Here is a 26351-nt window from a genome sequence, read left to right on the forward strand (position 1 = left end):
CAACCCATGTCTGATCTGTACATGTATTGTGTAAAACCCATGGTCTGGTCTATACATGTATTGTGTACAAACCAATTAGTTACACTATACACATGTGCCTTATCTCCATCCACTATGGGCTTATATAAACACTGGTTTAATTATGTCAGTGTTGCTCCAACACATGGTCACGTCAATAAGTCATGTCACTGTCAGTATGTCATCTTGACCTCATGTTCCTTGGTCTGTAAGTCTTCTTTACCTCATGTTCCCTTGGTCAGTAAGTCATCTTGACCTCATGTTCCCCTGGTCAGAAAGTCAACTTGACATCATGTTCCTTGGTCAGTAAGTCATCTTGACATCATGTTCCCTTGGTCAGTAAGTCATCTTGACCTCATGTTCCCTTGGTCAGTAAGTCATCTTGACCTCATTTTCCCTTGGTCAGTAATTCATCTTGACCTCATGTTCCCTTGGTCAGTAAGTCATCTTGGCCTCATGTTCCTTGGTCAGTAAGTCATCTTGACCTCATGTTCCTTGGTCAGTAAGTCATCTTGACCTCATGTTCCCTTTGTCAGTATGTCATCTTGACCTCATGTTCCTTGGTCAGTAAGTCATCTTGACCTCATGTTCCTTGGTCAGTAAGTCATCTTGACCTCATGTTCCTTGGTCAGTAAGTCATCTTGACCTCATGTTCCCTTGGTCAGTAAGTCATCTTGACCTCATGTTCCCTTGGTCAGTAAGTCATCTTGGCCTCATGTTCCCTTGGTCAGTAAGTCATCTTGGCCTCATGTTCCTTGGTCAGTAAGTCATCTTGACCTCATGTTCCCCTGGTCAGTAAGTCATCTTGACATCATGTTCCTTGGTCTGTAAGTCATCTTGACTTCATGTCCCCTTGGTTAGTAAGTCATCTTGACCTCATGTTCCTTGGTCTGTAAGTCATCTTGACCTCATGTCCCCTTGGTCAGTAAGTCATCTTGACCTCATGTTCCTTGGTCTGTAAGTCATCTTGACCTCATGTTCCCCTGGTCAGTAAGTATACTTGACATCATGTTCCCTTGGTCTGTAAGTCATAACTCACCACCATGCCATAGTGGAGCCAAGTCACTCTGCTCACTGGACCATAACAATGACTAATAAATGGGTTAACACAGCAGCATCACATTAGCATACTAACCAGGTGGTTATTGATCTGTTAGCACCTGATGCTTGTAAACTTTGTGTGGTGACATATGGGGACGTAAGTAAAATATCCCACAGGTGGCTGGTTACAGTCAGTGGTGTTGTATGAGTGAGTCCACTGTTACCAAACATAAGGTCACAAGTTTGGTTCAATGGTGCTTGATGTAGTAGTATGTCCATCAGTCCACTTAGCCCTGATGGGAACCTTCCCTGACCTGAAACACAGAGAACTTTATTTGCCTGGAGATAGTACTGACTACACTATCATTTCAGTGATCAGAAAAATACAAACAATCATCTTTTCATTTCTTTTCCAAAGACACATGGGGCCGCCACAGAAAGCTCCCTCCACTTTTGTTGGTCTCCAGTAATTTTTCTGGCAGTCCACACAGACAGTCCTGCCTCTGCCAGCTGCTTTGAAGTCTCCCTTAGCCTTCTGTTTTCTTTTTTCCTTGAGGCATCCAGTTTATCGCCATTCCTGTGGTATCATCTAAATCCATTCTTATGACTTGCGCCATCCTCTTTTTTCAATTTTTTCAAAAACTGCTTCCATTTCTATCTTTCCTAGTATAAAGATAATACCTGTCCCTTATCATGATGATTGTACTCCCGTATTGGGTTGCTGTCACATCTTGTATAAAGATTATCTTCTATGAAAGGGAAGATGATTTTGAAACATCAAACCCACTGTTAATTGTCTTAAGACTCAACTAACTTCTTTTTTTTACACAAAAAATGATTGCCAGATAATTTAATATTTGTAAAAAAAAACAATTTTAAAATATGTCTTACATAGCTTTACAACAGCACTGAGCAGTTTGAAACGAAATGTCATGTTATATTTTTGTAAAACTGTATTTTTGTTAAATATCTATTTCAGTGAGTGGAATAAACAGTTAAAGAAAGATGGAAAAAACCCAAGTCTGCTTAGAGCATTGTTGCACACATTTGGTGTTCAGTACATGTTGGTGGGGTTTGTGGTTTTGTTTGAGGTGAGTACATAATGGGTGAGTGTGTATGTGTGTATGTATGTGTGTGTGTGTGTGTGGGGGGGGGGGGGTTATAATTGCTGGGGTGGGGAACTAGTTTATGATCCAAGAACTGTATGTAAGAGAGATGTACTCAAGATATGGCAACAATAATACTATTTTCTTCCCTTGAACAGGAGGCAACCAAAGTTTTCCAGCCCATCTTGTTGGGTGGTCTCATCCGATACTTCACACCAGACTCCACGGTGACAAAGTCCGAGGCATGGCTGTATGCCTTTGGTGTGTCCATGTGTGCTATAGTGCTAGCCATAACACACCACCCCTATTTCTTCTGTGTGCAAAGGATTGGCATGCGCATGAGAATAGCTTGTTGTTCCCTCATGTATAAAAAGGTTGGTAGTTGTATGATTTTGTACTGGTTGAAACCTTTATAGGATGTTTGTCAGTCTTTTTGGTAGGGCCGCTATCTAAATCCTGGACCCTACTCAAAACCTAGTCTATATCTATAGTCATTCAATTGTTTATTTATTTCTTGGTAATGAAATTATGAATTGCAATTTTGCATATTATCTTCATCTTAGTAAATTAAAATTTCCAACTTGATCTGGTATATGAGCAACATTCCTTATAAATTTTTATTTAGTTAAACACATTTTTAAAATAATTTTCAAATTTTATCGTAGTGATTAACTCATCTTTGTAACAATTTCTAGTGATTAAAATGAATCGCAGTAAAATGTGTAATTGGAAAAATACTCTATTGAAAATTAAGCAAACAGAAGATGCGCAAATACAAACGAATTAGAATGAATACATTTTCATTTTGTCATATTATATGGAAAGTGTTTTATTATGGTGCAATGTATATGTGGTCATTTTTTGCTTATACCCTCAAATGACGGATTTTTAAAAAAATCCAGGGTCCGTAGCGGACCTTGAATCCTTGAAAAACCCTTGAATTCCAAAAAACATCTCAAGGCATTGAAAAACCCTTGAATTTCCCCAAAAATGAGCAAAAACCCTTGAATTTTATAGGTAAACCTTGAAAACCGTGCATAAATCGAATTTCTTTTTAATTCCATTCCGATGGACCTAAAATGTATTTTTCTGGCTTTTTTTTTTATCGTTGATGAGTCTGCGTAAACTTAGTAAAGCCTACTATAATACTATTTCCTACCCTCTCCTCCGCTGTGCTGCGCGGCGGGACCTTTAACCTCACCAGTTTTGCATATGCTCCTAGATTCTAGATCGTAGGCCTAACGTAAACGATAGCGGAGGGCTAAATTTAGCATCTTTTTCGGGTATCTCCGTTTTAGACCGTGTCACTAGATTCAGTGTTGCCTACTTGTACGGTTTTGTCCGTAATTTTTCGATTTTGACGCCTACGCCCATATTACGGAATCATGCCTACAGTAAACATCAGAATCGAATTGGCGTCATTTTTTTTTCTTGTGGTATCCAGTTCTATGGTTTCAAGTATCTTCTGTAACAATCGCTCCCCCCCCCCCCTCCCCCATCCCTTCCCGCCAATATCTTGGAAGTCGGCAGTCTTTTGCTATTTTGTGAACTTTATTGACCCCGCGAGTGGTCTGTAGTACCTCGTGATCATTGGTGATGTCCGTAAAAAAAAAAAGATCGGTGGCCTAGAATCTAAATAATTGAAAATCTGGTTGCGCATGGAAATTATCTCGATTAAAATTAAACCTACATCTAGATCTACTTTTTTTTCTTTAAGAAAACAAGCCTCAGGTTTAAATAATAAAATTTATTATATAATATTTATGTTAAAATTATCTGGGTGTTGGTAAAACGCGAAAGGGTGAACCGAAGCTGCGAAATTGTGGCTAAATACTAATTAGCGAGACTTTATTTATCGAGGTATTGTGTTCTGTTTTTTGAGATGTGCGAGAAGACGCGTTTTTACGAAACTAGATCAATCACGGGTCGTATTTTCAAAAAAAAAAAAACCATCTGTTCTAAATATTACCTAGATAAAATCTAGATTTAAAAAAAAAAAAATTCAAGAAATATGCTAATTCTAAACATCGTCACCCCTGCGATCGGCCTCTCACGTTTTGTTGTGAGCGGGGAAAAAATCCTGACACTGTCGAGGGGTCACTGAGTTCACATTGGTTTAGATGGCAGTGTAGGACTGTAGGCCTATCATAGCAAGAACAATCCCTATTTGAGATTTTCCCTTGTGGCCCTACACGCTGAATTTCGCGGCGTTTTTTTTTAAAAATTAGTCAATTTCTTTAAAATAAAAAGTTGTACGAGTACGGTAACGTAGTGTGATGGGGGGAAATGCATGCGTTGCTATATGAATCTATGTGAAGACTAGTATAACTAACACTCCAACTGAGGGCGGGAACACTCGTATTTTCCGACGACACTAAGTTAACGATATCAACAACTTTGATCATAAAATAGAATTAACTTTATTATCAAATACTAATAGTATTAGTATTTGATAATAAAGTTAATTCTATTTTATGATCAAAGTTGTTGATATCGTATTAGTAATACTAAACGAGCTAGAATTATACTACAAAAATATACAACAGGTCCTTTTCCAACTATGGCTAACCCCCAACTGTCTTCACTCCTGCGTCCTACGTCATCGGTAACATTTTTGCGTCACGCTCACGCCTTACTCGTGCCACAAATACTCTCGAACCGAATCATCTACCGTCAAGTTTACACCGTCCTTATTAGTCTCTTATCTATCTACGCTATGACACGTAGCCCATTACCATCATTACGCTGAGAATATGGGATAAAATAAAATTGGTCTTATTTACGTTGTATAAAAAAAATGTGTCCAACTACTGAAAGTTACAGACAGTATCCAATTATTACGGAAAATCTATTCTCTTGTTACTGAAAAAAATCTTTTTAGGGTAGGCAGCCCTGCTTATGTCAATTTCATGATAAGCAGAATGTTTCAATGCTCCTTAATGTTGGAATCTGTGGATTACACAATGTTCATGGAGCTGCTAAAGCAGTTATGGAGGCTAAAAACATGGACTAATTTTTTGAAGCCACTCCAGCTAGGAGGGGAGATTCCACAAGCAACTGGATCTTCTATATTTCCTCTTCACTTTTGCATACATTGCTGGCTAGAAAACTCTAATGTCGCTCAAAATACTTGGACAACATTAGCAAAGGAGAGAATACTCAACCTAAAAATAAGCCATTTTAAATAGTAAAAACTGCCATTGAGCAGGATAAATTTCTACAAGCAAAGCTAGTTTTTTTTTGTTTCTAAATGTAGGCAACTAGAGCCCTTTTTTAAGGACTATCAGACAGACAAACCAATGCTTACTTTTATGTATAATGACCTACATCACTTGACATTTGGAATTCTCAGGCATTTGTGAAGGAAAGTAAATTAGATACCTTAAAAACAACTAGCGACATACTGTCATTTAATGTCACTGATTCTGATTATCACTTGACAAGTCATTCAATTGAAGTTGGGTTTGTTGCTGACTCTCTATTACAGTCTCTTAAAAATAAAATAAGTGATCTTCAAATTTTTTGTTCAAATCTGATATTAAGACACCATTAATACAGTTTTCATCAAATTTTTTGTTAAAACCTCCTTTACTTTAGTTATTAGTGAGAAATTTAGCCTGCCTCTATTGCAATTGTTGGAAAATAAAGCCTGTTCACTATCAAGTGTGACCAAGTTATGTTTCAATTTTCAACATTCATAGATACATGTACTCTAAATAGTTGTCTATCTAAATCTAATAGAGAACATGATAGGCTGGACATTTTTTTCATAGAACAGCTTGGTAGCAAAATTTCTTATGTGAACATTTGGAAAATTGTTAGAGATCTATTGCTTCTGTCACATGGTCAAACCAGTGTTGAAAGAGGTTTTTCTGAAAATAGAAGTTGGAGGAGTGTCATTTGACACCAAAGATACTGATTGCAAAAGGGATTATGCTGGACTCAGACAATCTCCTGACTTAGATAATTTTGTAATCACACCAACATTATGTTAAAAATTGTGTGTGCAAAAAACATACATCACCCTCATTGTAATGCCTGTTAGTGGTAGTTTTTACCTTGAAATTCCCCCCAAAATCACCTTGAAAACCTTGAAAAACCCTTGAATTTTCTTTTGGGATTTGGCTATGGACCCTGAAAATCGTTTTCCATTGCACATGTTTCTGGTCATTTGTTAAAAAATGTATTTTTTTGTGATTAAAACATAACTTCGATCTCATTTTGTAACATGATCCCATTTTGTAACACTTTTCTTTGATTAAAACATGCTTTGATCTGCTATTGTAACAATTTGTTCCAGTGTCTAAAACTCAGCAACAAAGCAATGGGGGAGACAACCACTGGCCAGATTGTCAACCTGATGTCCAACGATGTCAATAGGTTTGATCAAGTGAGCTCCCTTTTATTAAGTCCTATCTGCTTTACCTTCTCTAGGCCAGCAACATAGTGTCATGTGTTTGAAATACTCACATAACATTAATGCTATGGTTAAATAAAATCCAAGAATCCAAGTACATATATGCGCTACCAGATTCAATTAACTTTTACAATTTAAAAAAAAAAGATGTGGATTTATGAAAATTAGCATTGTAAGCTTGGTTTTTAAAAAAATCTAATTTTTGTTTTAGTAATCTCAATATCAGATACATTTTTTTTTACAAATTAATTTTTTGTTTGTTTAATGCATAATATGTTGCCCTGTGTGTGAGAACAGGTGTTTAATGATCTGCCATCTCTCTTGTCCATCAGGCTGTTGTGTTTCTCCACTTCCTGTGGGTCGGCCCCCTTCAGGCCATCGCTGTTCTAGTCATACTCTGGCATGAGCTGGGGCCCTCTGTCCTGGCAGGATTTTTTGTCCTGCTCCTACTTATCCCGGTGCAAGGCTTCATGGGGAAGCTCTTCTCTAAACTGAGGTTTGATTTTTTTTTTATCAAGGGAGGGCACCTGTGGAAAAAAGAAATATAAAACATTAATTTATTAATATTTATCGTTCTAACACAATGTATTTTTCAAAACAAAGAAATAAATTTCATTTTTTATAAATTGAATTTATAGAAATTAGCTATTCATAAGTTAAAATTTAAAACTATTAGCAAAAATGATGCATAAAAATGGACTAATCAGACATCTTCAACCACCAACACCAGTGCTGGGTGTCCTATTACAGCTGGGGGAGGTTACCCCTTGTAACGTTAACCTATCTATCAGCCAAATAGAAGGAGAACGTTCCCGGATTCTTTTTTCGGGGTCATATGCAAATACCTTACGGCCTAAGTGGATGAACCTTAACACAACGACCACTAGGGCTCGAATTTAATGTCTAGGGAAGCTAGTGATACTATTGTAATTAACACTCATCCAATCTACATATAACCTTTAATCAGCGAACACAGAAGTGGCAAAACACAAGGTTGAAACTAGATAAAATATTTAATGTATAAAATATCAAAAACCCAACTTACACGATGTAGGAAAAAAACACTATCACAGATTTCTACACTGTCCAAAGAACAGCTACAGGCCACACAACACTGTTGTAGCTTCAAGACTTACTTAGCGACAAGTAATATTAAACTAGAAGACTAAATCAACTGAAGAAAGCAAGGCACACACAGGTCTTAAGTACTCTCACGTTCAAATGGTCAGAGTCTAAAGCCGGACAATATGGACGGCTGTCTGATCAAGATAAAACGGCCTCGTAGACTGCCAGGTCAAGAAAAACTGCCTCGTGTTGCGAGTGTGCAGTGCAATTAAAGACTTCTGTGACAGGGGAGGTTATCCTCAACTCATGTCGCCATTGGTTGGGATAATCATCTGATCAGAATCATTCAATCAGATTTTAATGGAAAATTTCTATGTCTCAAACACCTTAATAAGTCAGTGGAAAAACCCCAGGTGTTACACCATCATTCCATATAAGGAATTATACAATGTCAAAATAAAAATGACTCGACCTAAGTAGGTCACATCCCCTCCCTTTTTGGAAGTGACAGATAGGTTCCACAAAAAAATACATAAGGAACCAATCTGGCAATGAAATAACAAAAATGTTTTACAAATGTAGGCAATCAAAATCATAATACCAGATGAAAATATCCCTGAACATAAAAGGGAAGTAACTCCAACTTTTACAATTGGTGAAAGGGGAGTAACCCTTCAAAAAGTAATTATACATCAAAATCCCTCAAAAAAGGGTATTACAATATTTCCATGAGGATATTAAAAGTGGTAAACCCGCCAGGGTAAGACCTTTATTTCAATGACTAGCTACAATATCAATTGAGTCATATGAGACATTTTATTATAAAAGATTACATATAATCAAAAACCACCTTTAATTAAGGTTCACCTGAAAATAAACAAAATATTCAACAGGATGGGATTTTGAAAAAAATTCAAAACTCACACCACTCATTTTCATATGAGTGACACTCAAACAAAACCTGTTTATGGTCCTAATGAACCACAAAGCATGTCACATGATCAATGTGTGTAACAAGATTTTACATCCTTGACAAACAATCAGCCACAACATTATTACTACCCTTAATGTGTGAAATTTCCAGATTAAAATTTTGGAAATATAAGCACCATCTCAATATTCTTTGATTTGTCTGTCCTAACTTAGAGGTAAATTTCAGGGGATCATGGTCAGAAAACACTCTGACTGGATTGGTTGAAGAAGAGACATAGACTTCAAAATGTTGTAATGATAAAACCAAAGCTAAAGCTTCTTTTTCAATAGTAGAATAATTCTTTTGGTTCTCATTTAACTTCCTGGAAAAAAAGGCAATGGGATGGTCAATTCCCATGTTGTCTTCTTGAAATAGGACTGAGCCAATGGCTAAGTTGCTAGCATCAATGGCAAGTTTAAAGGGCTGGCTGAAATTTGGTGCAGCCATAACAGGAGCATTTGATAAAAATGACTTAATGGTTAAAAAAGCTTCTTGACATTTATTGGACCATTCAAATTCAACACCCTTTTTCAATAATGCAGTAAGAGGTTCAGCAATAGCTGAAAAGTTTTGACAGAACCGCCTATAGTAACCAGCCATCCCAAGGAACTTTTTGATCTCTTTACAATTTTTGGGTGGTGGCACTTTACAATAGCATCTACTTTAGCTTCAATGGGCCGAACTTGGTTCGTTCCCACTTGATAACCCAAATAGGTAATTGAAGCTTTACAGAAATCACTTTTATATAAGTTTACAGTAAAATTAACTTCAGACAATTTTCTAAAAAGGTTAGTCAATTGAACAATATGTTCTTCAAAAGTATTAGAAAATACAACTATATCATCTATGTAGGCCTCACATTGGTCTATGTCAGCAATGACAGAGTTAATGACCCTCTGGAAAGTTTGACCAGCATTTCGCATACCAAAGGGCATACGTTTGTATCTATAAAAACCATTAGGGGTTACAAAAGCAGATATTTCTTTTGCACGGTCAGATAAGGGGATTTGCCAGTATCCTGAAAGTAAATCAATTTTGGAAATTATTTTAGCCTGACCAACTTTATCAATAACGTCCTCTATCCGAGGTAATGGATAGGAATCAGCTTTGGTGAGCGCATTCACCTTCCTAAAGTCGGTCACAAACCTGAAAGATCCACCGTCTTTCGGTACTAGGAGACATGGGGAACTCCAGTTGCTGAAACTGGGCTCAATGATATCATTCTTGAGCATATAATCAATTTCATCTTTTATCAAAGCAGCTTTTTCCGGATTAACTCTATAGGGGTGTTGTTTAATGGGTTTTGCGTCACCAACGTCTACATCATGAGGTGGTACTTTCGCTTCTTTGGGGACATCCCCAAAAATAGAGGGAAATGTCTCAAACAATTGAGACAACCTATGGCTTTCCTCTGTGGACAAATGCATAAGGTGGACATTCAAATTATCTAAAAAGGAAGAATTTACCAATTTTGGGGGTTTCAATTTATCATGTATCACATCATCAGAAACATTTGAACATACAGGTAAAGTAATTTTAGCTGTGGATTGAAAATTGTTACAATTATCATAATACTTTTTCAGTGAGTTGACATGATACACTGTCTGTTTCTTTCTTCTGTCGGGCGTATTGACAACATAGTTCAAATCACTTAATTTTGAATGCACAGTAAAGGGTCCACAATATCTCAAGGATAACGCATTGTTCAGATTAGGTACTAGCACAAGAACTTTGTCGCCTGGATTGAATGTTCGTTTACAAGAACTCTTATCATACAGTCCTTTCATTCTCACTTGGGCCTTTCTTAAGTTCTTGTGAGCCATTTCGCACACGGCTTTCAGTCGAACGTGAAAATCGTCGAAGTTTTCCACTGGATGATCACTGGTACCTGTCCAACGTTCGTGTATCAGCTTCAGGGGGCCACGGACAGAATGTCCAAACACAAGTTGAAAAGGCGAGTAGCCTAAAGAGTCCTGGACACAGTCCCTCGCGGCGAAAATAATCCAAGGAACAGACTCATCCCATTGGGTGTTACTGTTAGCGAATGACCTTAGCATGGTTTTGAGGGTTTGGTGGAACCTCTCAAGTACGCCTTGAGACTGAGGGTGGTAGGCTGAGCTGGTGATGTGGGTAACGCCTAGCTTGGCTAGCGCTTCCTGAAAATGGTGACTGGTGAAGTTGCTGCCTTGATCTGTTTGGACGATTCTAGGTAATCCAAAGGTAGTGAAGAACCGGGTCATGGCTCTGACTACAGTCTTTGCCTTAATGTTCCGTAAGGGAATCGCCTCGGGAAAACGGGTACTTGAACACATAAAGGTAAGTAGGTACTCGTTGCCCGCCTTGGTTTTAGGCAAGGGACCTACACAGTCCATGACGATTTTAGAAAAAGGTTCTTCTAATACAGGAATCGGACTCAAAGGGGCCTTAGGAATTGTCTGGTTTGGCTTTCCGGCCAACTGACAGTTCGTGCAACTTCTACAGTAACGCGACACATCTTTTCTCATTTTGGGCCAAAAGAACAGTTCTTTGATCTTCGCCGTCGTTTTAGTGACACCTGGGTGCGCTGACATTGGATGGTCATGTGCCAGCTTAAGTATTTCATGCCGATAAGGTGGAGGGATCCACAGCTGGTTTTTACTCAACCATGGTTCGGCTGGTGAGGCATTCACTGGTATAGCGCGACGAAAGAAGAGGCCATTCTCGGAGAAATATTCTCCATCGTCAGATGATAGAGATTTTTCGACCGTTGCCTTGAGTTCCGCGTCGACTTCTTGAGCTTTAATGATGTCTTCCTGAGATATCCTCAGGGGTAAGCCCAGACTTGTGTTTTCTGGAAGCATAGACTCCAATTTGGGAGTCGAATTTCTTGACGATGATGGCGGGTGTGGTTCAGACGTTGTGTCAGCCAATTGTTTGGTCTGGCTTCTTGTCACCGCACATGCAGGATACAGTTCATAATCATTATCTGGAACTGTTGACAAAGGGTCTGAAACCGTACAGGGGTATACTTTGCTTCCCGCAAGGTCATTCCCTAGAAGTAGGTGTACTCCTGGGACTGGAATACTATCTATCACACCTAAAATGATTTCACCTTCGACGAGATGATGTTTCAGGGCGAACTTGTGTAGAGGGACGACAGTAGATTTCGTCCCTACTCCCTGGATAATGGAAATCCTTCCGGTGTTCGTCTCTGGTGAAATGTCCATTGAACTTTTCAAAAGGAGTGATTGTGACGCTCCTGTGTCTCTTAGAACGGTGATATTCTTCTGAGACAACGGATCACCTGGTTTGCTAATGATGGCTTCGGCAATAAAAGATGAAAAGTCAACTTTTCTCGATCCCTCGAGATCGGTAGACTCGAAAGAAACTGGATGGTGGCGAGAACAGTCAAAATGTGACTGCACATAATGTGTGGAGACTTGACTACCTTCTTGCGGACACTTAGGGTTAGAGTCCTTTACAATTCTAGAGTTCATAGTTGAACTGGCTGCTTGAGGGGATAGAGCATAGTGCGCGGAAGTACGCACCACCTCTCTGTTATATTGACGACGTTTGTAACAGTCCTTGACATGGTGACCAGGCCTTTTGCAGAACTGGCATACCGCTCGACGATTGAGAGTTGATCTTGGTTTCTCTCTGGACTGTGATGCCTTCAAATGTTGGCCAACAGGATGATTGCTGCCAAAAAGGGGAAGCACGGGGTTGAGGCGGTTTCCTGACACTGGTGGTTTCTTATGCACCAACATATATGTGTCAGCCGACTCAGCAGCCTTCTGGATGTCAGTTATCTTGTTATCCAGAATGTGTAGTCGTATCTCTTCAGGCAGGGACGATAGGAATTCTTCCCTTAGGATAAGTGACCTGAGTTTCTCAAACTCAGAAACTTCCTCAGAGTGTAGCCACCTTGAGAATATTTTCTCCTTTTCGAAGAGAAATTCCACATATGATTGTGTGGGTAACTTGCGGAGTGTTCGGAATTTTGTCCGATAGGCCTCGGGCGTCAGTGCGTAGGCCTTTAAAATGGCAGTCTTGACCAAACTATAGGTATTTTGAACGTCGTGAGAGAGTGCCTGGTATGTTTTTGCAGCTTTCCCAGTAAGGACAGAACTCAATAAAGCAGTAATGGAGGTTTCGGGCCATTCACAAGTCTTCGCTAAACTCTCAAACGAGTTAAAGAAAACGACCAAATCTGTTTCATCAAATTTAGGAACTAATTTCCCAAATTTGGCAATCACTTGCCCTACCGATAACTTTTTTGGATCTACCAGAGAAGTGACATCACTAACTTGACCAAATTCTGATTCCAACCTCCTCCTATCTAAAGCAATTTTAACCTTTAACTCCTGTTCTTTTAATGCCTTCTCTAAAGCAACTTTCTCCTCGCGGAGTAACACACCAGCCAACAAACTTTCATCAAATACCCCTTCATTAATAAAATGAACAACAACTTTATCTCTCAACACCTCTGACTTCTGCGTAACAGAATAATCCAATTTCAATTCCTTAACAACACTAACCAAAACTTTTCTACTCAACTTTTCTACATCTTCAACAGTAGGATTAGCCAAAAAAGACTCCATAACACTAACTTTCAAATCACAACAAGCCTAGATCCTTTAAATTAATACACAGCGTTGGGCCGTGTACTTGACCTCTAAATGTAGGACGTGACACGTCTGCTTATTTGACCTAGATACTCTAGCCTGAGCGCGCGTTGTAAGACCACGGCGCTACACTGGATATAAAAACAACTAAATCCAACTAACCTTAGTATTCAACTGATATAAACAACAACTGGAACGACAGATTAAATCCCGGACGGGCCCCCACTTTGTAACGTTAACCTATCTATCAGCCAAATAGAAGGAGAACGTTCCCGGATTCTTTTTTCGGGGTCATATGCAAATACCTTACGGCCTAAGTGGATGAACCTTAACACAACGACCACTAGGGCTCGAATTTAATGTCTAGGGAAGCTAGTGATACTATTGTAATTAACACTCATCCAATCTACATATAACCTTTAATCAGCGAACACAGAAGTGGCAAAACACAAGGTTGAAACTAGATAAAATATTTAATGTATAAAATATCAAAAACCCAACTTACACGATGTAGGAAAAAAACACTATCACAGATTTCTACACTGTCCAAAGAACAGCTACAGGCCACACAACACTGTTGTAGCTTCAAGACTTACTTAGCGACAAGTAATATTAAACTAGAAGACTAAATCAACTGAAGAAAGCAAGGCACACACAGGTCTTAAGTACTCTCACGTTCAAATGGTCAGAGTCTAAAGCCGGACAATATGGACGGCTGTCTGATCAAGATAAAACGGCCTCGTAGACTGCCAGGTCAAGAAAAACTGCCTCGTGTTGCGAGTGTGCAGTGCAATTAAAGACTTCTGTGACAGGGGAGGTTATCCTCAACTCATGTCGCCATTGGTTGGGATAATCATCTGATCAGAATCATTCAATCAGATTTTAATGGAAAATTTCTATGTCTCAAACACCTTAATAAGTCAGTGGAAAAACCCCAGGTGTTACACCATCATTCCATATAAGGAATTATACAATGTCAAAATAAAAATGACTCGACCTAAGTAGGTCACACCCTTTTGAACCTGGTGGGCCATGGGGTAGATGAAGTAGAGTTTACCTGTTTCTCTGGCCTCAGCATTTGAAGGTATAGTGTGGTCTGCACTGTGCCCAGCCACCTTAATTTTCCCCTGATGTGAGTTAGGTGTCTAAGAGAACTGCATGGTCTCCAGTGCATTTTTTGAACTTGTGACTTGTGTGTAAGCAGTTGTGCGCTCTGCTACTTGACCATGCCGTCCCATAACACAGCTGAATGAACCCTGAAAGAACACCTTGGTATGACTGGTATTTGAACCTGTAACCTGGTAGATGATGGTTGTCATTTAGACACAACTCTGCATTGCCTGGTTAACTAGCTAGTTGCGTCAGTAATACAGTTGTTCACTTCAAGATGGTGCAGCTACCGTAGAAACCATTAGTCACAGAAACTTGGCACAATCTGAATGCATCAGTCAATTGTTGTATGCTGTTCAACCAGAATTTTTTTTGTATTGTGCAGACACAAAACTGCAATCCACACAGACGAAAGGGTCAAGGTCATGAACGAAATCATCTCAGGGATGAGGGTCATCAAGATGTACTGTTGGGAGAAACCTTTCGGAGAGCTGGTTGAGAAGATTCGCAGGTAAGTCACAACATTCTCCATTTCCTCATCTGTTCCTTTTTATCCTTGAACTACTTCTGTTAAAATGATGTTGAATTTTAAATATTTTACATTTAATGTTTTTTTGAAGTTTAATTTTTTGCTAAACTTGTGAAAATTATATTAATAATACTGAATTTTAAAAAAATCATTCTATGCAAACAAATTATGCAATAATAAGCTTTAATTGATTTCTATAAGTTGTTAAAATGATAAGTTAGCAGTGTTTATTACATGATAATATTGGTAGGTATTACTGATAGGAATAAAGTTTACAATTCTAAATAAAATCAAAAACTCCATTGTTGCTTTAACTAAGGCTAGAGTTGCTGGACACCAAGACACCAGTACATGCTGCTCTTATTTGGCTGGTGGTTTTATTTTATTGAACATGCCACCAAATTAGTGCTGCTGGTTTGAGGTTACTTGGATAGTTTAAATTTGTCATTCTGGCATCAGTTTGTTTTTAATTTTAAGCAGCAGTGGAATATGTTCTTTGATTTTGCTTTTGTCAGACTTCAAGGAGTTTAAGTGAAATCTCCTTGAAAAATATTAAGTTAAAACTATAAGTAATTTTAAAGATTGTTAGTAAGTAATTGCAGTTTGATAGTAAATTTACGCTAATAAATTGTTTAAAAGAATTAAAGCTTCATTCCCTATTTACTCAAATCTTTACTGTTTAAAAGGTCAGTTATGTTTGTTTAAAAAGTACAAGTATAATTTTTTATTTCTCATAAAATTCCAAATTGATTAAAGTTTATGCTGGTGTCTGCAGTGGCAGGCAGGCATTCATTTATTTTTTTCTAAAATAGTTTTTAAAAAAAATTGCAAAAATCTGTTTTTTAATCTAAAAAAAAAATAGTATTAAAATGTTTCTGAAATAATTTTGAAGAAATTCAAAATGCCATTTCTTATATTAGATAAAAATAGAGGTCTATATCACTTTATAGCTTAACTGGCTTGAAGTTTGACAAAATATTTAGAATTGTTTTATATTTTTAAAAATATAAATTAAAAATATATGGTTATCATGCATGCATTTATTCTTTTGTAATATTTATTGAAATGTTTAAATAAAAAATTCTACATTCTTAATTTTAATCTAATTAAAACTTAGAAAAACATGTTGATATTACTTTTATATTTTTAAGATTTTTAATTAGGATTACAATTACAAATAACAATTAAATGATAAGATTAACGATGATAAAATTATTGTTAAAAATTGCATCTATAAATTTTATTGCCATACTAGCTAAATTACACATGTTGATTGCTTATATTTAGTGTTGCTGATTAAAGAGAAATAGCATGTTATGTATATATTTTTTGTGCATTTTTTTGTTTGTTGCTAAGATTTTTACTAACAACACTGATTTAACCAATATTTGATGCACAATTAGAATTATTGTTTATCCTTGCATTCTGTACTACTAAATTTCAATAGAATATTAAACTTCTTCCATTAAACATTAATTTAAACAACAATTTATCCAGTAATAACATTTATTAGTAAAAAGGAACATTTATGCTTCAAAAATATTTCCATAAACTTTTAATGGTGATTGGCTTTGATAATGATTTGAGACATACAATAAGTAAAAAGTACTACAGTATGCAGGCATGTTTCTTCAGCTTGTTTTCTGTAATTAGTTACACTGCATGTGCCTGCTTAAATAACCTTTTATCCTTTTAAATAACACTTTCAATCAGAAGAAAATAATTGTAGGTAAAATAGAAGTTACAAAACATTTTCAGTGAATCTGTATTCTTTGTAGTATAACTGACAAGTTGATTCTGAAGTTAGGGGTTATGTTTATTTTTAATTGTAAATTTCACTTTAATGATGATAAGATTCATGAAGATTTTCTTCAGTTGTTTCAGAAACTTTAAAAAATGCTAATTCCTTTATAGTAATACTTTAAAGATGAATTAAAACTAAAAACGCAAAATATAAGTTATTTAAAATTTTAGAACAAAAATAAAGATGAGAATAGAAATGAAGTATTAAAGTGCAGTAGGGTTGAGGGTGGTTGTGGCTTTACCTTCATCATTGATTTTCTTCTGTGTCCAACGTTCACCACTGGCTCTGTTCCCTGCTATATCCCGAGTGATAAGGTACTCTCAAATTTTTCCTAACAAACTCTCTTATCATTTACAACTTCTTCCCTCCACTTAACACAAATTAAAATTACAATGGCAAAACAGAAGTTGCTCAACAAATAATTTTCATCTCAGTCCTTCACTCGATGGAATTGTTTTGTCCTGATTACCCTGTGATGATGTATTAAATACTCAAGTCACTGTTTATTATATTTTACTGGATGGAACAACAACATATTTACTCAAATTATTGGCTGGCTTAATCTGTAGAAAATGGAATTCTCGCTTTGAAGGAACAATCATTACACAAGATGTCACAATTCTTAGAATGTTGGCTGTCAAACTGGTAACATGGAAAGGAGGACACTGTTTTATAAATATCAGTACCTGTCTGTCTATAAACATCAGTGCCTGTCTGTCTATAACTATCAGTGCCTGTCTATCTATAACTATCAGTACCTGTCTGTCTATAACTATCAGTACTGGTATGTTAATCAATATCAGTTGTGTTTTGACTGGAGCCCCTGAAACTTTAAGTATAGCTTGAGTTGTTTGCTGTGCTTTACTGGCCTTGTGATGATTTGTTTAGCAGTTTAAAATCATGGCTGATGACTTGTTTAGCTGTTTTAAATCATGGCTGATGATGGTTTGTTTAGCTGTTTTAAATCATGGCTGATGATAACTTGTTTAGCAGTTTAAAATCATGGCTGATGACTTGTTTAGCTGTTAAAAATCATGGCTGATGATGATTTGTTTAGCTGTTTTAAATCATGGCTGATGACTTGTTTAGCTGTTAAAAATCATGGCTGATGATGATTTGTTTAGCTGTTTTAAATCATGGCTGATGATGGTTTGTTTAGCTGTTTTAAATCATGGCTGATAGTAACTTGTTTAGCAGTTTAAAATTATGGCATATCTTTCTCTTTATTTTGCTTTGAAGTTTGTTGGTTTAGCCAACTTCTTATTTGGCGACAAGATTGAATCGACACTGCCTATTTGCAAATGTTGCAAGTACCATTACAATTATTTTGTGAAAATGTTATCTTTGACAAATGTATCAGTTGAAGGCTAAGATTCTGTTACTGTAATGTATCTGAAAACTGGGACATATATGCATACAAATTCAAGTTTTTTTTTTTAAAGTTTTTGTTTATCTTGCTACAGCTTTAGTTCGCCTAACTATTTATGTATACACACAAATAGCTTTTATAAATGTTTCTACTTATCTAAGCCCACTAAGTAAGTACTGGATGTTTGCACCCATGCTTATTAGTCTTCACTTATTAGTTGCTAATTATCAGATTTTTAAAATTTGTAGTATAGGTCCCTTGTGGTCTACGTTTCTCTTTTTTCTGTTAAAAATAAGTTTGGCATGGATACCATTTGCTGTGATCTATTCCAGTATAATTATTATTTGCTCGCTAGGTTTTTGGGTCAATGGAATATCTTTTTTTGCTCATTTTTGTCTGGGTAGAATGGTCTATGAATTTCATGTGTGGGCAAAAAAAGCACTTTGCCGACGAATTAAAAAAAAATACCAGCGTAAATATTATAAAATGAATCTTAATTTCAGTAATTCATTAGCTGAGGAGAAAGGAAAGAAACTGTTTGCTAAAAATTTTAGAATTAGTTTTTTTTTAATTCCACCTTTTTAACTCACTAACATTACAGCCAACAACTGATAGCATGGACTTTAAGTATTGTTTCCTTAAAATAACCCTGTATTTGATGTTGTTTTTCTTAAACCTTTGAGCATCCACTCAAAATGAATCATGAGAATGAAATGAAAACTGCCTGTAAAAGTGTTAACGGAACTCTGTACTAGAATAATATTCCCACTTCACAGGCTAGAGATTAAGAAAATCCACTCGGCTCGTCGAACTCAGGCGTTTGTCCTGGGCCCCTATTTTATCTCAGCAAAAGTGGTTTTGTACTCGACATTTACGACCCTAGCCCTGGTCGGAGGCTCCATGACACCCTACAGAGTATTCATCACCATTGGCCTGTTCCAGGCAAATAGGTTGTCCACCACCCTGTTTGTGCCTTTTGCCATCCAGCACATTGCCGAGATGAAGGTTGTCTTCCAGCGCCTTAAGGTCAGTGCGCATCCAGATTACCAAGTCTGTACTTAGAAACTTAGCTACAGGTCGGCTAGCTGAGCCAGTCAAGTGTAAAACGAATCTGTTGAGTTGTACCCCAGGTTAATTTATTACTAGAGTGGGCAAACTCCTATAGTCTGGATGATTTAGTAGATTGGTTTATGTATCTAGATTTTAAAAGACTAGATCAGGGGTCTCCAAACTTTTCAGTCCGAGGGCCGCATTAACTATCAAATTTCAGTTTGGGGGCCAGTTTCTTCCAGGCATGTCTTTGATTTTTCTGGGCAAAGTTCCTCAGCCTTCACCAACAAACGATTTTTCCTTGGACAAAAAGATCTCCGCGGGCCGGATGAGAGGACCTCGAGGGCCGCATCCGGCCCGCGAGCCGTAGTTTGGAGACCCCTGGACTAGATCAACAAACTCCCATTGTCCTAGGGATTTTTAAAAAAAAAGCTCATTTTGAACTGTATTCCTCTCAAGAAAATAGACTGCTATATTAAACTTTTGTGTTTATAGTAAAACAACAAATTATATCGAGGGGGATGGGAGAGGGGTTAAAACTTATAGTTTACCCGGTGCGCCTAAATTGGTTGCAATGCCTGACTGGACTAAGAAATTCACCAATATATGCTGCTTAGTTTTGAAAAGAATACAAATCACTTATCAATCTACATAAAGGTTATTTTTAGTATCTACATCTCATTTAGGCACGTGTTGATAGACGTATCATGGCTGTTCTTGAACCTCTCACTTTTTTTTTTATCTCTCAAGTCTTGTTGGTGGGCCATCATGTAGTTCTCATCCTGTTCAAAAAGTGTTGATAATTTAAGCAAGTTTTGATTTAGAAATTCTAGACTCTGCAGCTGATGATATGTGGATGTTAATTTATCTTTGCGTTCCCATTTCTTTTTAAATCTGTTAAAACACATTTCACAACATGGAGCAGAATGAGGTTAGGTTAAATAGCACAGTGCTTTGTTGGCTCATGAGGTTAGGTTAACTAGCACATTGCTTTGTTGGCTCATGGGTTAGGTTAAATAGCACAGTGCTTTGTTGGCTCATGAGGTTAGGTTAACTAGCACATTGCTTTGTTGGCTCATGGGTTAGGTTAAATAGCACAGTGCTTTGTTGGTTCATGAGGTTAGGTTAACTTAACTAGCACAGTGCTCTTTTGTCTGACAAATTATTTCACCTTTATCTTTTTACAACTTTTTAATTAAAAAAAAATAAAAACAACTTAAAAACCAAATGTAATTAATTTTTTCAAAACAGGGTTCAAATAAATAGTTTAATATCTTGTGATCACATAGTATTTTCTTTCTTTTGGCGATTAAGCTTATTTGCTTTTTTCTTTAATACAAAAATATGGCAAGGGGCGTTGTTATGAATCACTACTTGGAGTTCTCTAACTGCTATTGTTTTATCTTTTATACTAGTGAGGCTTAAACTGGACTATACATAATATCATTTGAGTGGGTTTGACTTTGTAATCTTCTATACATGTTGTGTACGTGTTGTCATTGTTTACAGTCTGATGCACTTTGTATGGTTCACTATATGTTGTCTCAGCCTATGGTCTGAGCTGCACCCAGTTGCTGTATGGAGCTTTTGTGACATGTGGGCAGTAACATAGCTTAGAGGTTTTATATACCAGTCATAATATGGTGGCTATAGTCAGCTTCTTACATACTTTTTAACTGTGAGCATAGTAATACAAAGTAATAATTAACTCTGTTGATATATACTACACTAATAGTTCATTTGATTTTCACAATTTAAAAATTTAAGTTCTTTTAAAATAATTGTTTTAAATATTTTTTTTGCATGTATTTATTTTTTTATTAAACTTATTCCATTTAATATTTATATTTTATGCACAACGGTGAATTTTCTGCATTAAAGAAATCCCATATTATTTTTATATTATTTGTAATAAGATATTCACTTTTTGTAAGGTAATAAAACAATAATGATACACTAATTTTAATTTTCTTCAATTATATAACATCCAGCAACACTATATTTTCAACTGATCTCCAAAATATATTTTTAAAAATAAATTGTTACACCATATAAGTATTAAATTAAAAGTAACTTATTTTTAAAGATGTTTTATAAATTTGAGGGATTAGCATTTAGTTAATATTTCTACAGTAATAGATATCAAAATCTGTTTCTAAGTTAACTGGACACTTTTGCTTTTATAGATGTAGAGCTTCTTTTTTTCTCTCTGGGTTCTAAAATATTCTAAAATTTCATGCTCAAAATATTTCTAAATAAACTACATCCTCTAGTTTACTTTTATTTTAGAATCTCAGGCTATTCTATTGTTGTGTTGACATTTACTTGACCTGCAGGTGTACGTACACATTTGTTGTCTACTCCACCCCCATTATATAAGACTCCCCTGTAAAATTTCATCTAGTCTTGGCAAGCTCACAAGGAAAGCCCTAGTCTTTGTTTTGATTTTCAGCCAGGAGGTGGTCCACCTGCGTCGAGCTCGCCTTTTACAAGGGGTCTTTTTTGTACCATTTTTCATGACCATGAGCGTGACAATGATGGTGACGTTCACCACCCTCAAGCTGCTGACCGACCGGCCCATAACCAGTGAACTGGCCTTCGTGACCTTTGGCCTGTTTCAGGCCATGAAGATTCCACTCACTATCTTCATACCCTTTTCCGTGCAGTACATAGCGGAAATGAAGGTGGTGGCCAAACGTTTGGAGGTTAGCTTTGTGTTGCCAAGTCATTTGTTTTCTTTTTGTATAGTCTTTCAGTGTTAGATTTTCTTTACTTTTGTAGTCTTTCAGTATTAGATTTTTTTTCACTGTTAAAAAACTTAATCCAGTATTTTTAATACTGCTCCTTAATAAAAACTAACGGTAAAATTTTTATTTAAAAAAACATGTTGAAGTTCTATTCTATAATCAATATTTTAATAATATATCTTTATTCTTCTTGATGCACAAGCATTTGATTTTTTTATTGAAAATTATGGGATGTTACATTTTGGTTATAGTTTTTTTATCTAGAAATTATGAAATTCCTGGCAAACAGCAGTTTGTGAGTGTAACACCTCAGTTATAAATTGAGTTGATTGCCTTTTAAATATATGACACAATTACAAAAAAATTGTCATCTTTCAACCCTGGGCTCTATCAGTAACGAATATAAAGCCTTAGTAGTGTTTAAAGTTACAAATGGCCATTGTTGAGTTGAATTCTTGTTTTCCATATTTATTAAGCTGTAGTTTGGTGATAAATGTCAAAAGGTTCAACTTATTGTTTTGATTCTGTTCATTCAGCTCTTTTTACTGCTTTATACAAATCAGTTTTTTGTGTCATGCTTGAAATTTTATTTTCAAAACTGTAATGGTTGGATATTTGACTCAAACATTTGTTGAAGTTAGTATGGCTTGACAGTGGTCATTTTGTGCTGTTTGGTAAGATTTAGGGTGGAAAAGCAGTTTGATGTTGTGTCACTACCAATTCTGTCACTGAAAACACATTACACACAATCACAGTGAAAAGAGACTGAACATTCAAGGGGCATAACTATTATATATATAATTCAAGGGACGTAACAATAGCTAACAAGACATAATGTAACAGATGCTGGCAGTTTACTTGAAAATGTTCCAACAATAAAACAACTCAATAAGACTTTTTATTCATTAAATTTAAAAAGTTCATAATTTTGACTGAATAAACTTAGTACTTAGGGTGGGCATGGAAAAAAGTAGAAATGTGAAAATATCTTTAATGAGGGGCTGGTGAGGGGGGGGGGGGGAGGGTAAGAAAGTGTAAAAAGCTCTAAAAGTGTGACACTATTTATGGAATATAAATTACTCATCACCAAAAAAAACAATATACTAGACATCATATTCTTGTTTTGATTAATGCTTGTTGATAACGCTGAAAGTTTTTTGCTACAAGAACAATACCGTGACTGGTGTTTCTCAGTCATTCTGTAACCCTTCACAAGTTTTAACACTCTATCCTTGTCTATGTTGATTTTGCTAGTCCCTATTGTACTTGGCCAAAATCCTTGAGTTACTGGTGTATGTCTATGTTATTTATGATCTTACTAGAATCTATCTTAAATGTTACTCCTATTACTTTGTTTTGTTTAAGTGTGTTTTTCTAACAGCCATGCAATTATTTATTGAAATTGATCATGACACGCAAGTATCGACAGAAATATTTATGCCATAGAAATCGTTTCAACACATGCGTATTGTAATACAGACAGGAGCATGATAAGTTGGCTCATTATTTGAATACTATATTTTCTAGTGGAGTTTTCAGAAGCTTTCTTTGGTATATTTTTACTATGACATCACTGCGTACTTGTAAAGTTGATGTTAAAATTTTTGTCAGGGGCTCCAGGATATTGTCCAGAAGTTTCCTCCGTAAAAACATATCTGAAAAACATATCTGAGCCTTTCAATATATATATATATACATACTTTTAATGCATGCCTTTTCATTTTACATTCCGTTACTACAAATTATTTGTTCCTTTGCACAGACTCCTTCCGCTTTTTAAATAAACCCTGCTGCAATTTTGTAAATGTATGCACTATTTCCATTGCAGTTTACAAATTGTCAAATTTAATGAAGACACATTTTATATGTGAGCACTTTAACGACTGCTACTCAAATGTCACATTTAACATCACATTGATCCCCCACCAGACTAGAATACCTACACCTACTCTACCAGCACTACTGCTACTTTAAATGTCTCAGTTAACATCACATTAATTGCCCCACCAGACTAGAATACCTACACCTACTCTACCAGCACTACTGCTACTTTAAATGTCTCAGTTAACATCACATTAATTGCCCCACCAGACTAGAATACCTACACCTACTCTACCAGCACTACTGCTACTTGAAATATCTCAGTTAACATCACATTAATTGCCCACCAGACTAGAATACCTACACCTACTCTACCAGCACTACTGCTACTTTAGTTAACATCACATTAATTGCCCCACCAGACTAGAATACCTACACCTACTCTACCAGCACTACTGCTACTTTAAATGTCTCAGTTAACATCACATTAATTGCCCCACCAGACTAGAATACCTACACCTACTCTACCAGCACTACTGCTACTTGAAATATCTCAGTTAACATCACATTAATCCCCCACCAGACTAGAATACCTACACCTACTCTACTGCTACTCCAATGTCTCAGTTAACATCACATTAATTGCCCCACCAGACTAGAATACCTACACCTACTCTACCAGCACTACTGCTACTCCAATGTCTCAGTTAACATCACATTAATTGCCCCACCAGACTAGAATACCTACACCTACTCTACCAGCACTACTGCTACTCAAATGTCACTGTGTTTTATGAAACTGGGCCACATTTGTGGGTGTATCCTGTACTGTTCTTCTTCGTGGAGTTATCCAAGCCTGTACGGCCTGTGGACCTCTATCTCCTCCTACCCATGATGTACTGTGTGAACTTTGCCCTGGCTGTCCGAGGATCTAAGATGATCAAAGCAGCTGTGGATGTTTTTGTGACATCAAAGAGAGTGCAGGTACACATCATATGGCAGCCATCAGAAGCTGCCATCTCATGATCAAGCGGCCATTATTAAGCAGTCATTTAATTAAGTAGCTTTCAGAAGCTGCCATCTCATGATCAAGCGGCCATTATTAAGCAGTCATTTAATTAAGTAGCTTTCAGAAGCGGCCCTCTTATGATCAATCAGCCATTATTAAGCAGCCATCTTGTTATTAAGTAACCATTAGAAAGTGTCCTCTCACTATTAAGTAACCATTTTAAGTTCTCTCATCAAGTAGCTTCAGTAGCCACCTCCCCTTTTATTATCATAGTCATTTTGACATTTTAGTTGTTTTCCCATCATCTTTGCCGTCACTTCTTCTTTGTTCTTAATTGTAAAGTTGGACATGATTTCATCCAACACAACTAAGTATTATATGTCAACCTGTTATGCGCCATATAGGATATTGTCTCCAATTTCAGCCTGCTTTTTTTGTTGGATTTGCTTCCATAGCCTTTGTTTATCCAAGAACAAACTACAAGGCAGTTTTCTCTCCTAGATGGGTTGCTGTCCCCAGCTATTGAGCCTCATCTTCCCAGGGGTTTGAACTGACCTCATCCATTACAAAACTGCGAATAGTTCATTAGCTATCATTAGCTTTTAAGAGTCTATACTCTTGTTCTCAAAGTTTATATTCTCAGTCTGTTAAGCTTTATGAGTGTCAATAATCAGTCAGCAAGCACTAGTTCTTAAATAGAAAACTCATGAGGAATCATATACTTTCATCTCTGTGTGGGAAGCAGGTTGTAGGGGAATACTTGATTGCATTAAAAAAGTAATTAGGAGGAAAACTGTGCACTGATTTTAAAGACAAAACCCACCCCCTTCACCTCAAAAATAGTTGATGTTACTGCAACACTAATATAAAAAAAATCCTATTCAGTAATTCGAATCTTAATAGTAAATCACAAGTATATTTTATTTAGCTTGCTTCATATTTCTACTCAATTTTTAAAAAAATATAGATTATTTATAAAAAAAACTTAGAGCAATAAATATGAAATTAATTTTATTTTATAAAACAAAAAATGTAAAAAAAAAATTGTAATTGACTCTCAGTTAAGTAGACATAATGTGTGATTAAATATAATTAGAAGCCTGTCTCACCAATGTTGACATCATTAATTATTTGTTAAAATATGTTTTACAACAGGGAAGAGATTGAGTTACAATGTTGACGTCATTAATTATTTGTTAAAATATGTTTTACAACAGGGAAGAGATTGAGTTACAGCGGAAAAAGGGATGGGTGGACACATACTTATTTCTCTTGTCCTACTCTGGTAGAAGAATTTTACTTTTTGCGTCGGTGGCGGCGGCCGTTCTCTCTTGTCAGCCTCTGACGGCCAAATATGTTTTCTTGGCCTGGCCGATGTATGCCCAGATTAACATGGGCATGGTCCTGCGTATGGCCAACAATTCAAAGTTTGTGGCCGAGCTCCTGAAAAGTATTGAAAGGTTGGAGGTAACGTTCTCTCTTTCATAGTTGTGTTCAGTTTGTTTGAGTTGTGTTAGGTTGTTGCTTTTGAATAGATTTTTGAACTTGATAGTTTGATTGGAATACTTTTTATACTTGATAGTTTTATTGGAATAGTTTGACTGGAATACTTAGTTAAGTTTTATGGTTTGATTGGAGTAATTGTTAAACTTGATAATTTGATTAAAATACTTTGTTAAACTTGATAG

General features: G+C 36.4%; 1 protein-coding gene across 9 annotated transcripts in view; it reads left to right on the forward strand.

Moving 5' to 3' along the window:
* LOC131941571 (ATP-binding cassette sub-family C member 4) overlaps positions 1–26351 on the forward strand; it is a 66810-nt gene that overhangs the window by 13480 nt on the left and 26979 nt on the right. For 5 of the 9 annotated variants that reach the window (XM_059300873.1, XM_059300877.1, XM_059300878.1 and 2 more), the window contains exons 4-8: positions 2039–2150; positions 2324–2539; positions 6466–6555; positions 6915–7078; positions 14720–14845. In XM_059300873.1, the coding sequence (XP_059156856.1) occupies positions 2039–2150; positions 2324–2539; positions 6466–6555; positions 6915–7078; positions 14720–14845 (708 nt within the window). Of the gene's footprint in view, positions 1–2038; positions 2151–2323; positions 2540–6465; positions 6556–6914; positions 7079–14719; positions 14846–18812; positions 19063–21538; positions 21792–24388; positions 24639–25880; positions 26131–26351 lie in introns of all 9 variants that reach the window. The other 4 variants (XM_059300875.1, XM_059300874.1, XM_059300876.1 and 1 more) reach the window with 4 other exon arrangements.

The sequence above is a fragment of the Physella acuta genome, unplaced genomic scaffold (assembly GCF_028476545.2).
Source record: "Physella acuta isolate Inbredline_101_S28 unplaced genomic scaffold, ASM2847654v3 ptg000366l, whole genome shotgun sequence".
Classification (NCBI taxonomy): Eukaryota; Metazoa; Mollusca; class Gastropoda; family Physidae; genus Physella; species Physella acuta.